We start from the raw sequence: 18,697 nt of genomic DNA, 5'->3' as shown, positions 1-18,697 counted from the left end.
TGCTAGGCGCCTCTGCTTGCTGTAAAGTCAAGACCTTTGGGATGTTACTGTGCATAAAGTATAATAATTGATCCATTCCTAATTAATTTAAAATAATCTGGGAAATCACTGATGATGTTATGTGATCTGAACCACAGTCCAACATCTGAATATGTATTTCAATAACTAATAAAAGTTTATAACCCTTTTTTTTGTTTTAGAACCCACTGTAAGTGTTGTCCAAGGAGCTTTTTGTAATAATGGAAAAATCAGTCAAGATCTCTACGACCTTCCAAAGAACAGCCACATTCCATGCCACTATGACTTGCTACCAGTTCGAGAGAGCTCATCGTCCAATAAGGATGAAAGTACCAGCGAATGACATTTGCACGCTATCAGACAGCAGAACTTTGTGCTGAACTTCTTTAGACTGATACCCTGTGCAGATACTGCTTCCTTTCAAAAAAATATATTTGCCACAGGGCAAGTGAATGTTTACCTTGAAAAAGGCCAATGATGGACTAGTGACCTGACGATATGGGTAACGGAATGTTCCCCGAACAATCTGAGAGTTAGAAGCAGCACATGAAACTATTATTTGTATGCTCTGTCTCAGCAAAGCTTAACTCTTTCAGTAGGTCACCATATAAAACGATAATGATTTGCAGGTACAATTCTGTATTATATTTTGTAGGTGCTCATGTTCTTTCATTTCTCTGTTTATAAGAGAAAATGATGTTAAATGTTCATATATATTTTTGCACTGACCTTAAGGTGTCCTGTGGTTAATCAGAAGCCAGTGTTCAGAACTGAAATAATGCAACGATACCGAAAATGTGATGCTGTGCACTATGCAACGATACAGCTGAATACGAACCAGGAAAGCAATCTCAAGTCCATTTTCATGTTGTGGGATAAGACTTTACTTGAAAATGGTTTTTATAATCTTGCAAATTACCGTTCTATTTTATCATGTACTGAGAGCATGGTTTAGAAGAATTTAATCCCCAGTTCTATTTGAACCCCAGATGATAGTGGTACTGTAATGATTTTATAAGTGTTACTGATTTCATACTACACCCATTACAAGTGAAACAATATAACAGATGCGAACATGGTGCCACACTAAGTAATAACACCATCCAGGAAGTTCTTTAATGCACTACACAATAATCTTATTTTATTTTTTTAAACCGCTATGTTAAAAATATTGGTTCCTGATAACTTTTTCTCATTGTACCAATGGGATACCCTAAGCTACTGAAGTTTTGAAAACTTTTAAAAACCCATAATGATACAAAAAAGCCACATTTCAGCAAGTCACTGAGAACACGGGTGCATATCAGCAACTCTTTTTTGTAGTCAAAATTGCCGAATAATTTAATCTTTATTTCTTGAGTGGGTGTGTAACTAAGCGGATATTGTGGTGAGTGTTTTACATAAGCAGTGTTAAATTGAGTTTGGTAGGCAAGTGGTTAATATGTATTGTAATATATAAAATAAATAGCGATGTGTAGAATATTTTGGAAGTTAGGACAACGGATTAATCTCTGTGCATACTTGCTGAGGAAGGCACCTTTTTTCATGTTTTAAATAGTCTTTTTAAAGGCTACATGCTAAAGCGGGTCTTTTGCATAGTGCTAATAATGTTATTATCTATACCACTATTTTTTTAGTACAATGAACCTTCATTTAAAGATTTTCTACTGGTTTCATTTCGTCAGTTTGTGTGTAAATAGGCCATAATGCATTTAACTAAAACAGAACAACCCATAAATGTGTGTAAGTATGACCACAACCCTGTGTTACTTTAGCCTATATGTGATTTTTGAGCTTTTTGCCAAAATATAATTTTTTTCTTACCTGTTATAGAACATTTTAGTTGTTCTGTTGGAAAGAAATACTGTGTAAATAAGACTGTTCGGCCATTTTTTAGACTGATTAGATTCATTCATAAGGAGTAGACAAGCTTAGTGAACAATGTTATTTTGCTAAAAAAGGTAGCTCTCACATATGAAATACATGGAATCAGTGCCACAAATATTGAAAATCTGCTCTTGTACAAATCCTAATCTGTTCCGTGCTTTGCACATATATGTCACCCGTTTATTGGAAAGCTAAATTAGGAAGGGAGAGAGGGCTATAACTTTAGTCTATTAAGCCTTAACAATTTGCAGCTTTGTCTATAAAATCATATGAAGCCATACCTATGTTTTAGTTGTACAGTAACTGTGGAAATAAAATGTTATCCCGAGACCATGTTTTTTTCAGTATACACAGCATAGCTCATCTTGTTAATATGCGCTATTTTATTGAAAATGTGGAAAACCAATATAATCTTGTCAACAAAAAACCTGTTGAAATTCTACAATTTTTGTACTTATTAAATACAATAAAATGTTTATTGCTGAAATGTGAGGGGTGCAATATTTGTGGAATCCTACTCGGGAAAAACAGGCAGGGTTTGATCATTGTGAGAAATTCTGCCCACTTGGCACTGTATGACAGCTTAGTGGCTAGAAAAGTTTTTCCCACAGAAAACTAATTTCAGGCCTTGGGCTCAGAGAGCCACATTGCATACATTCCACAAAGCCACCATGTTACACTTAGCATTTTTAAATATTAACATATGATAAATATTGTGAAACATTTATCAAAAAGGGGTGGTTCACCTTTTAGTAAAGATTTATAGAAGATTCTATTTTATAGAATGGTTGATTCTAAGCAACTTTACAATTGATCTTCATTATTTATTTTTTATAGTTTTTGAACTATTTACCTTCTTCTAACTCTTTGCAGCTTTCAAATGGGGGTCCCTGACCCCAGCAGCCAAGAAACAATTGCTCTGTGAGGCTTCAGTTTTATTGTTATTGTTACTTTTTATAACTTCTTTTTCAGCAACCAGATAGCTGCTGAAACTCCAAACTGAAGAGCTACTGAACAAAAAATGACTAAAAAAATACAAATGATTAAAAATGAAGACCAATTGCAATTGAATATTACATCCAGGGGCGCTTCTGCCATTAGGCGAGTTAAGAAACTCGCCTCAGGCGGCAGAAGCGCCCCAGTTACCAGGGGCGGCAAAAAGCCGCTCCTGGTAACTTTAAGAGCCGAATTTCCGGTTTTTAAACCGGAAATTCAGCTGTTCTAGTGCAGAGAGCGCAATTGCGCTCTCTGCACTAGCGATCTCACTGCCCCCGGACCCGCTCCTGCGCTCAGAAGGTAAGCGCTGGGGAGCGGGGGGGGGGGGGGGCGGCATCCAGGAGCCGCCTCAGGTGGCGATATGTTCAGAATCGCCCCTGATTACATCATACTAAAAGTTAACCCAAAGGTGAACAACCTGTTTAACATTGCTTCCTTACTACAGTTGGGTTTAGTTCTGAGCAGAACACAGTGAGACGCTATTGTGTTCTACCTGTTTGTGTGGGGTATTCATGTGCTCTGGTTTGCTCCCATGAAGTAAAAATATACCAGCCTTTAAAAAACTAATCTTAGTTTGAGGTTAGAAATTACATTGTATGTCAGGGACAGATGTAAAAGATTAAACATTTTCTATAGAAAATAAGAGTTGCATTAAAAGCAGGGGCAACAAATTGCAATGAGAGGCATGTAATAAAGGGTGAATAAAATATTTCTCCATGCCATTCCTCTATACAATTAAACTTTCACCTAAAATAAATATGTCTCTATGGTAGGTGGTGCATTAAAGTATCATTTTTTAAACCACTTTTTCTTCGGTTCTGTTTTTTCTCTCTACTTGCTTTGTAATCTCTGAACCTAAAATATTATATAATAAGGGTTGCAAGGTTTACAACATATGGGTAAACCTATACATACATATCCATACATGCCATTTTATTTCAGCAACTTCATAGCCTTTCTCCTGGTAGCCTTGAGTGGTGAGCAAAATGCAGTGTGACTGGATGATTATTATGTCAGTGTATAGGAGTGCTGCATTTTTTTGTTAAAAAATACAGGAAAACTTAAAGGAGAAGGAAAGGCTAGTAAAGAGTTAATCTCTAGCTGCAGGCATACCTTCAGTTGTCTCAATAGTGCCCTTAAGTCTCCCCATATTTCACCTGATCAGAAAAAACACTGAGCTGTGTAAAGAAAGTTCCCATAATGCATCGCTCCTGCACAGACACCCAGACCAAGTGAACACGCTCAGTTAGTATGTCAGCTTGGCTGACATGGCTCAGCTGATTGGCTCAGATTCACATTTCTAAGGGGGGGAGTGAGTTCTTAGCATTCTTGAGGGAGGGGGGAGCAGGAGAGAGCAGAGAACAGAAAGCTGTCGTGTCTGTGGCACAGGAATTACAGACACAACTAATCTTTTTTCAGAGAAGTCAGTGCAGCATTTCTGTGAGTGCTTATGGCTGTATTATGGCTTACTTAGTTTTTACCTTTCTTTCTCCTTTAAAGGGGATGCCAAATGTTAGGCATCCCACTGTGATTATAATCACTTACTTGATACCCCGGTTGGGTGCTCCCGGCCAAGGGTACTTATGAATGAGCACTGCGGAAGGGTCTTCCTTCTATGTGTTGCATCATGTGTGCATGCACAGTAGAGTGAAAAGACAAACCTTAAGCAAAAAGCCATCCTTTTCACTTTACTGTTCATGAGTCGGCCTGGAGCTGCTTAAGAACGAAGAAGCGGAAGAAGACAAACACTTTGTGATGCTCACACAGAAAACGCTATTTAGTACAGCATATTAGCAAAATTCCCCAGAGAAGATATAGGGACCAGTTGCCCTTTGGCCATGCTGTAAATGGGCGCAATATGCCATGTTTTTGTACTTTGCACCCTGCCTTAAATACTTGTTGAGTTGCCAAGGGTCTGCACTTGCATGTCATTCAGACATGTGAATTAGGGAGCCCTGACAGGCACAGACTGCATCAAGGCACTGCACCACCTACCTTTGGCCCCTGCTGCAAGCTGGAAGTTAATGAGCTTTAACGGGTGCTTCTGGCACAGAGGCACTTATAAACAAGTCCTAATATATTTTAAAGGGAGATACAGCATAGAGTACAGAATATAGCTCTTCAGTATTACAAATAGTGTTCAATTTGCAGAACAGAAGTCAAAGAGCCCATACTCAGTCAATAGATGTGTACTTGTGAAGAAAATTTTAAATGCACCAATGAAAAATCCTCAAATATTTATCAAGGAGCAAAAACACTAAATTCTCCTCCAATGTATAGGCATGGAGTCTGGCTTTCTGTTCAGAAAGGCTGACACTCCACGTGAGTAATACAGCCTCATTAACATGTGATAACTGAGCCATGGAACTGCAAGCCATGTAAACTCACTTAAACACGGAAATCTGAGAGCAGAGGCAGAGTCCGCTTATCAGACTTTCATTGCATCTGTTGATAGACATATAATAGCAAATGTCTGGTGCCTTGCATGTTACATTTGTCCAATAACATATAGAATATCACCAAAACAACTGAAAATATGGCACAAGTCCATATGAAAATACTTTTTTTTGCCCAGTGGCACGGAACAGATTATGGTCTGAAAACAAAATGATACAGGCTCATAATTCACCATTTAAACAAATACTGAAAATTAACCTTTTAATTTGATAAAAAAGCTCCCTTGCTGGGATCTCTTCTTAATCAAGCAGCAAAGGAACATCAAAATATTTTATGTAAGCAATTATCTGCCCCTTGCCTTTGCCAGAAAAAAACTCTAAAATCCATCAATGAATCTTATTTATTAAAAAAAGCTCTTTATAAATGACAAAGGACAAAGATTTTGATGTACCAGTTCCACACTGGTGATGGCCATGGCTTTCATTATACCGACTGTCAGCAGCTGCCCTTTGAAAAGACAAGATAGTGCCTGTGAAGAAAGCCCCTCACTGCAATTAACTCTATTTTTTCAAGGTCTTGGTTTTCTGTATCAGTTGCCACAGATGGTGACATTATGCACCTTAATACAATCCCTTCTACTGTCCCCTGATTTGTGGAGACAGATTTACTAAAACTCTGATTTTTCTCTCTGATTTCTGAAAAAAATTCAGATAAACCCATTTCCACGAATGTCTGACGTTTAGCAAAAAATCTGAACTGAAAAAGCATATGCGGGGAAATAGTTGCAGAAAAGTTGTGAAAACATTTTTGACATCGCGCAATAACCGAAACTTTTTGTTGCATAGTAAATCTCAGAAAAGTTGAAACTTTTTTTTCTGTGACTTTTGGTGCTAAAAAATCTGAATAGAAAAAAATGTTAGTTAGTAATGGCCCCCCTTACTCTTCAGTATTATCCATGCCTACTTCCAAATTTTTACATGTGCATGCCTAGATTAGCACAGATAAAACCCCAGAGAGACTGAGAAGGAGCTGTTATTAAATAAGAATTGTATTTTAACAATACAACAAACATTGGCTTATGTCTGGTTGGCTAGTATCACTGGCCTCCATTATATAATATATTTATATAATACATTCCAGCTACTCCTCAGTCAGTTCACATGACTTTTTTCATTTTTTGTATGAAATAAATCATTAGTAGTAATAACTTAGGAATGTTCTGGAATTTCACAAACAACTTTAGATATCTCCTATCAGCAAACAGACTACTAACTGGAATGCATCTTAATACTTTTTCTACATGAGCCTGTTTCCACTATGCCAATCTTGAATTAGGGTTTTCAATAAAACAGGTGTCTTCTTCTGAGTCAGGGGAGTTAAACTAAAATTCTTTCAGTCATCGCTATCTTTGTTACAAGTAAGTGTGGAAAATTAAACTTTATATGTATACTTTGTATGACTATGCATTGAATTCTCACAGGTTAACTTTGATATTATTTTCCATGGCGTCATAACATTCAGTTGACAGATTTATGGATGAACTGTTGTGGTTTCAACAAGATTTGTTCATTATACCAAACACTTTTATAATTATTTGCTAAGCACATTTGCAGTGGGCATTATTAGCAGGAGCAATGTGGTGCTTGTATAATGTGCCCTTTATTGCACAAAGGTTTATACTACATTTATAAAATGTATGAAGTGTTATATCTAGGGCAGTGCTGTCCAACTTCTGTTGTACCGAGGGCCGGAATTTTTCCAACCTACGTGGTGGAGGGCCGATAATGGAAGCCAGTTTTGACCACTCCCCTTTTTGAATCTGCACCCACTTGAAACCACACCCATGTTATCACATGACCATACCCATATTAATGGTTGTAGTACAGCAAAAACCTGCCATACTCTGCTGCCCTACCCTGCCTGTGTGTGTGCCATACTCTGCCTGCCCTACCCTGCCTTTGTGTGTGCCATACTCTGCCTTCCCTACCCTGCCTGTGTGTGCCATACTCTGCCTGCCCTACCCTGCCTGCGTGCCATACTTTCACTGTGTGTGCCATTCTTGGCTGGTTTGTGCCATACTTGGCCTGTGTGTGCCATACTCTGCCTGCCCTACCCTGCCTGTGTGTGCCATACTCTGCCTTCCCTACCCTGCCTGTGTGTGCTATACTCTGCCTTCCCTACCCTGCCTGTGTGTGCCATACTTTCACTGTGTGTGCCATTCTTGGCTGGTTTGTGCCAAACTTGGCCTGTGTGTGCCATACTTTGCTTGCCCTATGCTGCCTGTGTGTATGGCACACACAGGCAGCCTACAGTGACGCAATGCTGGCACTGCTCCTACAGTCTGCACAATAACTATATATTAAAAAACTTTTTAATTGCAGTACCACCTCAGTATATGTTCTTTTTGTAGTATGCAGGGATTATTTGTGGGTTTCTACTGCTCCTGAGGTGTGAACAGGGGAACAATGGGGGTGATTACAGCCTGAGCCTGAGGTGTGAACACTGCAGGGGGTGAACAATGCAGAGATTAAAAGGTGTGAACAACACAGGGGATTACATATTTAAACAATACAGCCTGATTACAGCCTGAATCTGAGGTGAGAACCATGCGGGGGGGGGGGGCAGTTAATCTCAGTAATGATACCATTTAAAGCTTACACAAAAGTAAGCCATCAAAGCAGCCAGACAGGTGGGGGGCCACACAGAGGGGGGTCGCGGGCCGCCAGTTGGACAGCACTGATCTAGGGCATATGTAAGCATGAAATCTGCATGATTTCAAAAAGATTATGGCCAAGGAGAATGTTAGAATGTTTTTGAGTAAAAATATATATGTTTATTTCACGTGCACACAGTAAATGAATGGTTTTAATCGTAATGACTAAAGGTGATAGGTCCACTTTCAATATAATTATTTACATTGTAAAAGACACCTATTGTGTGTGATAATCACTGCAGGAATAAATTTTACATTTTTATATACTCAAGAACTTAACATGACATGATAGTTTTAAATGCAGAACAATTTGAGAATGAATTCAGTGCTGCAAGATATAGCATCAAAGTCTCTGAATACTCAATACAGAAATGTATTATGTTTGCATGAAGAGCTCCCTCTACTGATCTAAAAGTAAAACAAATATTAACCTTTTCTGTTTATTAGAAACAGCATTTTTTTTAATTTCATTTTTAGGTGATTTCAGGACTGAAAGCATAAAGAGGAATAATTATTTTATATTTCTTGTAGTAACTGTATATTTATTTGTTTCTCTAGTACTATGTACTTTTCTTATTACTATTTGGCAGATTCCATCATTAAGCAGTTTGCGACGTGTGTTTACTTGTTTCTGCTGGTGCACTTCATAAAAATATAATGAAATAATGTTTTTGATGTATTTTTGAAGTTATAACTCTTACAGGGCAAGCACAGTAAAAAAAAACCGTAGGGACCCATAGGGTTAATAGCCCCTGTGGCTTGAAATCCCTAAAGGCTTAGTTCACTTAGCAGAAGAGCCTGTATCAAAGTTACTTTAATTACATGTATATAGGGTGACCTCTTCCTTTTTAGCTTCCACTTGAGAAACAGGATGGATGTTGCTGTGAGCCTGAGCATGGGCCCAGTAAAAGCCCCAAGGACATAGAGGCTCTTGGCGAAGTTGGGATACAGGGCCCCATGAATGAGGCAGGTATAGTTCCCATACCAGTACACTCTAGGAATGTAAGTCAGTTAGGGTTGAACTAGAAAGAGCAGTACTGAGCTACAATGTAGGAGTGGCAAATTGGAGGTCTCTCCCAGGCAATATTGCCTGTAATTTAAGGATCCAGTGGAATCAGGAAACATAATTCCCTGGAGGTGATCTAAGCCACTGCAGGGTGTCACAAAGCTGAAGTGAGATTTCTGCCAAGTCTGTCCTCAGGGGAGTGTGAGCCTGTATTATGGAGGCCCATTTATCAATATTCAGATTTTTGTGGTTTTACAGTTTTTTTAAACCAAGACTAAACTCATTTTCACAAATGTCAGTCATTTATCAAATGATCTGAACTGAAAAAGCATGAACAAAAAAAGTTGCAAAAAAATTGCAAAAAACACTTTTTTTTATTTGTGGCAGGATTGTATTATCATGCAAAAGCCAGCGTCAAGAAATTCCCAAAACCTCTAAAACCACAAAGCAAGAAATATCTTCCAGTTGTAAAAGTGGTGCCACTGACTACTACATAATCTCACATTTTTTTTCTGCAATAAAATCAGGTTTTGGAGTCAAAAAACCTAAACCAAAAAAACTGAGCATTAGCAAATACCCTCCTTCATGTTGCCTGTACCACTTGCCTCAGGGAAACTGTGCTGTGAGTAAACCCAGTAGATGTTAAATAAACCCTTTTTGTTTTGTTTGCAAGAACCTCTAGTGCCATCTGTCTGTATTTTTCTGTATAGCAGCAAGAGAGCTGTAATTGCAGAACACTTACGTTTCTCTTCCACTTTAAACAAAGGCTTATTTTGGGTAAGACCATGTGTGTGACCATGTTCTGGTACTTGCCTGGGAAGGCAGTAATTGAGCTGATAGAGAGATTACAATACCACACAGGTATAGCTTTTACTCTTGCATTTGCAACACATCATGCTTTGAATTTTAAATGTCTTTTTTAGTACAGTGTGCCAAAGCTGTGTTATATATTATATACAAGATATTAACAGTATTCTGTTATACCAAAATGAGCACAAGCCCTCTTTAACAATGTGCAACTGCAGGATATAGTTAGAGTTCCAAGAAAATTGTACTCATTAAAGGAGAAGGAAAGGCTAATAAAGAGTTAATCTCAAGTTGCAGGCATACTTTCAGTTGTCTCAATAGTGCCCTTAAACAGGAAGAAAAAATGCTGAGCTGCGTAAAGAAAGTTCCCATAATGTCTCACTCCTGCACAGACATGCAGACCAAGTGAACATGCTCAGTTAGTTAAACTGTGAGTCAGCTTCCTGCTGATTGGCTCATATCCACATTCCTAAGGGGGGGGGAGTGAGTTCTTAGCATTCTTGAGGGGGGGGGGGAGCAGGAAAGAGCAGAGAACAGAAAGCTGTGTGTCTGTGGCACAGGAATTACACAACAAATCCTTTGACAGAGAAGTCATTGCAGCGTTTCTGTGAGTGCTTATGGCTGTATTTACATAGACCTTTCTGATAAAGCTTACTTAGTTTTTACCTAATTTTTTTTTTTTTACTTAATTTTTGGATTATTTAGTGACTAGAATTATACCAGCTAGTATTTTAGTTATTATTACATAACAGTCAAGCGGTGGATTAATTACTTAAAGGAACAGTAACACCAAAAAATGAAAGTGTATAAAAGTAACTAAAATATAATGTGCTGCTGCCCTGCACTGGTAAAAGTTGTGTATTTACTTCAGAAAGTCTACTATAATTTATATAAATAAGCTACTGTGTAGCCATGGGGTCAGACATTCAAAGGGGAAAAGGCACAGGCACATAGCAGATAGCAGATAAAACACTATTGTATTCGACAGAACTTATCTGTTATCTGCTATGTAACCTGTGCCTTTTCTCCTTTTTTCCAGCTTGAATGGCTGCCCCCATGGCTACACAGCAGCTTATTATATAAATTATAGTAGTGTTACTGTAGCAAACACACCAATTGTACCAGTGCAGGGCAACAGTGCATTATATTTTTTATTACTTTAAAGCTCTTTTATTTTTTGGTGTTACTGTTCCTTTAAATATACAGTACTGACATTACCTGTCACTACTATGACAGGTAGCAAAATTACTCATTATCCTATCAGATTGCATTCCTTATTTTAATTAAGCATATAACCATGCTATATTAAAAATAATCTTTACATATTTTTAAGAATTATTTACAATATCCCAATTTATACCATTCTTGTAGAATAATTTAATACATATAAGTTATCTACATGAAATGTTAAAAAAATGTTTTCGAATTGTGCAGGCCTTTTGAATGAAAAGGACTGTAGTAAAGATATGGGACCTGTTATCCAGAATGCTTGGGACCTGGTGTTTTCCAGATAAGGAATCTTTCCATAATTTGGATCACCATGCCTTAATACTTGCAGTACTAAATTTACAGGAAATAAAGTAATTTAGCTTATTCTAGCATTATGTGCTCTCTGAAATAGCAATTTGAGGTTGTGCACTAGTGCAGCTCAGTATGATAAGGTTGGAAACTAGCAGATTACAAAAGTGTAACTGCCCCCTCCTGGGCTGACTATCCCAAATATTAGTTTTGCAACAATTTTACAAACAAATCATTAGGGTTGAGGAGACTGCCTTATACAAATACAAATAAACAAAAGGAATTCTGGGAATGAATTCCAAACAAGTTCCAAGAAAATCCCATTTACATGGGTTTATCCTATAGGCTAAAGCTTTCCCACTGCGTATGTAAAGCGAAAGCCCGGATAATAGATGCTCAGATTCCCAACTACAGACCAGTTTCGCCCTTCTTGGGGCTCATCAGTTGAGTGCAGGGTTTTCTGATCAGCTTATCACAATATTTGTGATGTTTCCCATTTTCAACTTTTGGTATATTAAAGCCAGAACGTTGTACAGGAATATAATATTAAATAATATTTAAAAAGTTAAAAAGAAAGAGAATAAGAAAATACATTTTAAGCAATGTATGTTTTATTTAACATATTAAATACACTGGCATAGTAGCATGCTTATTTTGAAAGTTGTCACAAATTGTATTAAGATTATTGTTGTTAGTAGCAGCATAAATGCATTAGATATACAGAACAAAACAGAATAGAAAATGAATTTAATAAAGGATTTGCAATTTTAAATAGAGTTGGTTTCAGAATTAAGATGCATTCATCATGTACATAAGTTGCCTAAAGGTAAAAACCACTGGGGGTGCCAAATGTTAGGCACCCCAATGATTGTAACTGCTTACCTTTTACCCCGGGCTGGTGCTCCTGTTATGAGAAAACTGCACCAGCCCAGGGTAGCTGTGATGGCAATTATCAGCAGAAAATCACATGTAAATAAAAATAGCACAAGTATTATGCAGTTTATTTTATGTTGTAAAGACAACATTAATTATCCCGGAAAATGGCTTTCTTGTGACTCATAACCATTTTTCTTTTTAGCATTTAAGTTCTATTGAGCAAGGCCCTCTTTACTTCTGTATCAGGAAATTTGTAGTGTAATGTCTCATAAGCAATACTGGGTGCTCCTTACCCCTTTGGTGCTGCTTCCAAGATGGAAGTGCCCATGGCCACTACATGGATTCCATGCGGTAGAACACTGGTGCCAACACATCATGGTATCACGCTGCGGTTTGGTGCCAAACTTGAAATTAAAGGATGCCAAGTTCCTGAGTTCAATGCACAGTTACAGGACTTATTCTGTGAGTGTCTGGGTGCTAAATTGTAATTTCTGATTACTCTTCTGCTGCCTAACTCTGCTACTAGATTCTGACAAATCTGTTTCCTGCCATTGCTTAAAATCCAAATAAAAGACTTTTCACCCCTTGGATACTGCATATTGAACTCATTCTGCTTCTCTGAACTCTGCTTCCTCCTTGTTTCTGATAGTAAGGGCCATAAGACTCTGATAGTCTGTATGTTCAATGTATACATCCATCTATAGTACAGCACTGCAATATACACTGGCCTTAACCAAGTGGGCAATTTATGTAATAACATAAATAAGTTAAAGTGCATGTAATTCTGTGTTTTATGGTAAATCTTGCCAGTAAACCACTGGATCTATTATCATAAGCATAGTTTTTAAATACCATGTTTGTAAAAACATGATGAGAACCTGTGGTACATTGTGTCGTGATTTATTAGCATCTGTATCTCATTTAATTTGGCATCTAATTTGTCCTTGTGCTTTTCATAATGCTGTATGTTTTTATATCCCCTCTGCAAGAATCTATGTGGCCGATTCACTAAAGGTCGTTAACGCTTAACTCATAGTTTTATGCGTTAAAAAGTATTCGATAATTAAGTACCGATTCATCATTTCACATGCCTTACTACTTATATCGCATGCGCAAAAATCCTGATTATTGCAAAGCGTTATTTCCATTTCATTGAGGTAATTATCGAATAGAAATAATACTAACGCATAACTCACAGACATATTTGAAGCGTTAAAAGCATAAAATGTGGCGATAATTACTGTGAAACTTAACACCTCCCAGGAGTAGGCGTTACTAAACAAAATTGCAGCTGGTGATTGTCTGTGGTGACAAGATGGAGTTTGCAGTTGGATTTTTCAAGTATATGTACGCCCTAGAGTAATGCATCCTCCAGTTTTCAGGGAAATGGTAATTTTTAGAACAGTAGTTTTCAGAAAGTACGGTTCCGTGCGCTAATATCTCGTGCTACGAAATAACACATAAATATATTGCATGCTTTAAAATAACGCTTAAAAATATGTCATTGCCAGATAAATAACGACAATAACATCGCTTCTTAATTCAGACAAGTGTCCTTTTAGTGAATCGATCGTTAATCCTCAAAATATAAGAAGTGATAATATTTTTAACGCATGCAATAAATATCACTCGTTTTTTTGGCCTTGTGAATCGGCCCCTATGTCTCTAATAGTTGCACATTTAACATGGTATTTACTAAGCCGCAGCTTTTTTTTTTATATAGGGATCAAAAATGTCCATATTTTATTACATTTTTTTGACGGACCCTCATAGTTTGCAATATTTTCTTCTGCTAATAATTTTAATCTTAATGCTTGCATTTTAATATTTATTGTAGTATAAAATATCCATTAATATATTCTTAAGATAGCAATTAAAACAGAAAATATATATATATAATCTTGGCAAATATATATTATTGTTTCAGTATATTAATTTAACTGTGCTAATATTCATACTGCTGGGAATCCAGTCCAAATGATAGTAAATCTGACCATTAGCACCTTATTCTCTTTTAGACTGAAACTACAAAAATATAAATTAGATTAGAGAGATTTTGAGCATCAACCGTGTTTATGAGAGAGCATGTTTACAAGAAACGGCTAAGGGAAGCAAATTGTTTTAAACCACAGGGAACAATCATTTTAATTGTAAGGTTTTAGTATTACAAAGTGACAGGGCTAAATATATTATACTAGGGTAGTTTATAACATCTACCAAACTCATGTTACAGATTATTATGTATTTACTTTTTTGCAGTATAGCAGTCTCTCTAGAGCTAAATGTGATCATGTTCTATATTATTTCTTTCTCTGATATAAGCTTTTCCAGCCCCTTTGTTTTAACTTGCATTATTGTATGGTGTATGCTATTTTACTATATCCAATCATGCCCTAAATCTTTAAGGGATACTGTCATGATTTTTATGGTATACTATTTATTTCTAAATTACACTGTTTACATAGCAAATAATTCACTCTACCATTTAAAATTTTATTCTTGAACAAATGTATTCCTTTATTTGTAATATTGGTGTGTAGGCGCCATCTCAGTGCATTGTGCCTGAGTCTGAGCTTTCAGAAGGAGCCATCGCTACACATTAGAACTGCTTTCAGGTAACCTATTGTTTCTCCTACTCCCATGTAACTGGAGGAGTCCCAAGCCCGGACTTTGATTTCTTACTATTGAGTGCTATTCTGATATCTACTGGGAGCTGCTATATTGCTCCCTTCTCATTGTTCTGCTGATTGTCTGCTGGGGGGGTGGGGGTCGATACCACTCCAACTTGCAGCTCAGCAGGAAAATTTGACTGAAGTTTATCAGAGCACAAAATTAAATATAAAAAATATTTTTGTGTTTATGAAAAATGGATTTCAATGCAGGATTCTGCTGGAGGAGCTCTATTAACTGATGCATTTTGAAAAAAAATGTTTTCCAATAACAGTATTCCTTTAATAATACATAAAGTGTTTTTGTTTTTTGCATAATAACGGTCAAGGCACCAAAGCAGGGGTTTATAATCCAAAGCATATATGGCACACACTCACATATCCCACAAACAGACATAAAAATATCTATTATTCTAAAAAAAACAAGTCAGGTACAAAAATAGCACAAACCATGTAAGGCTATGTTTGTATTTTGGAAAATGGATTTGTTGTAGACCTGTGTATGTGCACCCAAAGCCCACCTCTCTACTGTCAACGCCAAGCTTTCAGGCCTTTACACTATACTACACCAAACCCGAAATATCAAACCTCTGATGTTGGGACCTGCAGTTTAACATTAGTTGACCAGGAGACTGATGTGTCTGTATAATTATTACTATTGTTAAAAAAAAAAAAAATCAGGTACAAAAATAGCACAAAACATGTAAGGCTATTTATGTATTTTGAAAAATGGATCCACTTCTCTACTGTTGATCCCTTTCAGGTCTTTACACTATAATACAGTACACCAAAGCAGAAATATCAAACCTCTGATGCTGAGACCTGCAGTTTAACATTAGTTGCAGGGTTGTGCCCTTTCTCTTAAATACCATTTAAGGAATTCAAATTAACAGAATTTAAGAGAGCATATGGTCTCCCCAGATAATATTGCATGTGAAGATATACTATAAAATACACAAAATTCCTGATTAACAAAGATCAAAATTCATCTTTCTAATCTCTATAAATGTATTTCCTTCTTGCCATATCTCATAGACTATTATTTTTGTACTGTACTTTGTTTAATAAAAGGATAAACATTAGATGTTAGCACTAGTACTGTCCAGGGGACTGATGTACCTGTATTATTATTACAATTATTAAAAAGTGCCAACATTTTCTCAAGTGATGTATCTAAAAACTAAACAAATGTATTCAGAGCCAGTGCTTTAGCTGTTTAGATATTAGATGCTGTTATTGCAATAACAATATTGCAATTATTATGTGGTTTGTCAGGTGGTCAGACGTGACCCGTCATCCAGCTGTTCCTTAGTATCATGGAAGTAAGTTTCCTTTCTTAGACTCAGAGCTCGAACTAGGGGTAGGCAGAAGAGACACCTGCCTAGGGCGCAACAACTGGGGGGCGCCAGGCAGGAACCTCTCCTGCCTACCCTTAGCCTGCGCTTCCTTCTCTTGTAATGACCCGCTCCCCGCTTGACGGAACTGTGCATGTGCGCACATGCGAGGGAAGGGGGGAATGTGCAGGGGCGAGGGGGCCAACCGAGTTGCCTAGGGCGCTCGGTCTGCTTTGCCCACCCCTGCTTAGACTCCTTCAGTTCCTTTTCCTTCAGTATTTTGTTTCATTGTCCATCAGTCATCTTTTCCATTTTTTAGATATGTTTGTTTGAATCTTAGGGAAACTTTTTAATTGTGCTCTTAGTACCTATACTAAAAACAATAAAAACAACAACAGGGTCTTACTACTCAGTCACATTGTTTGCTGGGGGACTTTATTTTAATTGCATCACAGACTCAATGTTAATAGGCTGTGTAGGACTCACGTACAATGAGGGGCCTTGACGTGGCATTTGAGGTTACATATTTTGGCCAAAGTGTGGTACTAACACCTCATTTTTGTAAAAAAATATTTTTAAACGCAAACTAAGCGTTGGCAATCTTTCTTTCTTTTTGTGTATAAATAATGGCTTTTTATCATTTCTAGCAGCTGGTCAACTCCAGAATGTGGGTTAGACCGAGCGCTGAAACAAATTTTCTTTCTGTGATTTGTGTACAAATTGTAGCCAAATATTGCTTCTAGCTGCTATGTAGCCTTTAAACTAATGAACTACTTTCATGTGTATGTTAATGAGCTGGGACTTAAAATCATTTGAGCTAAAGGTAGGCTCAACAGGGTCTTACTACTCAGTCACTTTGTTTGCTGGGGGACTTTATTTTAATTGCATCACAGACTCAATGTTAATAGGCAGTGCAGGACTCATGTACAATAAGGGGCCTTGATGTGGCATATGAGCTTACATATTTTGGCCAAAGTGTGATACTAAAGCTGGCCATACACGCACCGATAATATCGTACGAAACCTCGTTTCGTAAGATATTCGGTGCGTGTATGGCAAGTCGGCGAGTTGACCGGTATCGCAGGAGGCAAGGTCAAAAGATTTTGATCGGGCGCCATAGAAGGCGCCTGAGCAAAATCTGCCGTCAGGGCTGAATCTGCAGAAGAAGGTAGAAATCCTATTGTTTCTACCTCCTTATCTGCTGTTTCAGCCATGAAGGTTAGTGGCGGGTCTGACGATCTTTAGTGCGACCGATGGTGTGTCGCCACCTTTACACCTCGTTTTCTGTAAAAATTATTTTTAAAGGCAAACTAAGCGCTGGCAATCTTTCTTTCAATATAAAACAATGTTATGCAGTCTAATTGATAGCCCCTATAATTACCAGTTCTATACCTGTAATTAAATCTCTACCTATAGCCAGTAATTAAATCCCCCTGGCACAAATAGACAGTACTGGGCCCCACAATTGCCCAGTACTTATACAGATTTTCCACACCCACATGAAGATGTTTGTTTTCACACACATACATACTGAAACTGCGCACCATTCAGAACATATAGGCCGTCACTTGTCTGGGACTGAACTGAGGTCAATGTACGGTGAATTAAAAGAGTCAGGAAAGTCTGTATTTTTTAAATAAAGGTGTCAAACCTAGGCAAGCTTACCTAGTCAAATTTCATTCCCAACTGGGGAGCTCTATTATTGTGTGCCGCAGCAATCGTTTCTTGCGTCTCTATTATATATCTTTTTTCCTGAGTAGCTATTACCGACCTTATACCTTGCTCCAAATATGTTGTGAGAATTAATATTTGAATTTCAGAGCTGTTAACCAACCCCATGTCATCATGAGGGAGACAATGAGGCCTTATTTCGTTATCATTTAGTGTAATGAGGAATTCAGGTTGAAAAAAAAACAAATGGACTGGATTTTCCTCATAGCCACTGCCATACAATATTTTTCACTTTACCTCTAATGCCACCAGCAATTGTTCCATACAATTGGCCTTAATGCTAGCCCCCAAAACACACGTGTGGCTAGGATATTCAGCCTCCATCAATTAATTGCAGGTAAAACCATAACACTTGCAAATTTTGGTTGGGGACTTAAACCTAAAGGACAACTGTACGATCAACAATATGGTTTTCACCATAAAAGGGAACCCACAACACAATCTTAACTAAATTCCCTTTTTCACTCCTGACTAAATGAATGCGTCAGTCGGCACTACTATCAGGAAAGAGTTATGATACTGAAAATGCCTGCGCCATAGTCAGGGGTCGCAAAATGTTTTTATTTTTCTACAGAGAAAAACGACGACTGGCGTTGGTTGCCATAAAAGCTATAATAAGATACTGCCCTGAGGCCTTTTAATGGCCTCACGTCTCCTAGTAACTATACTAGCCAGCTTGCACTTAAGCCCCGCCCCTATCTCAGTCACACTCTCCGTACGTTCTCCGTCACTTAGCCATGAAGAC

At 37.6% G+C, this 18,697-nt stretch overlaps 1 protein-coding gene across 2 annotated transcripts in view; it reads left to right on the top strand.

Moving 5' to 3' along the window:
- Positions 1-2,392, top strand: part of megf10 (multiple EGF like domains 10) — a 59,871-nt gene extending 57,479 nt beyond the window's left edge. The window contains 1 exon segment of one of the 2 annotated variants that reach the window (NM_001079258.1): positions 201-2,392. In NM_001079258.1, the coding sequence (NP_001072726.1) occupies positions 201-361 (161 nt within the window). In that variant the 3' untranslated portion in view covers positions 362-2,392. 2 annotated transcript variants of the gene reach the window in all.
- The last annotated feature ends 16,305 nt before the right edge of the window (positions 2,393-18,697 follow it).

Source organism: Xenopus tropicalis, chromosome 1, assembly GCF_000004195.4.
Source record: "Xenopus tropicalis strain Nigerian chromosome 1, UCB_Xtro_10.0, whole genome shotgun sequence".
NCBI classification, from domain to species: domain Eukaryota; kingdom Metazoa; phylum Chordata; class Amphibia; order Anura; family Pipidae; genus Xenopus; species Xenopus tropicalis.
The sequence above is the reverse complement of the archived record's forward strand: the minus strand, read 5'-3'. Positions and strand labels throughout refer to the sequence as shown.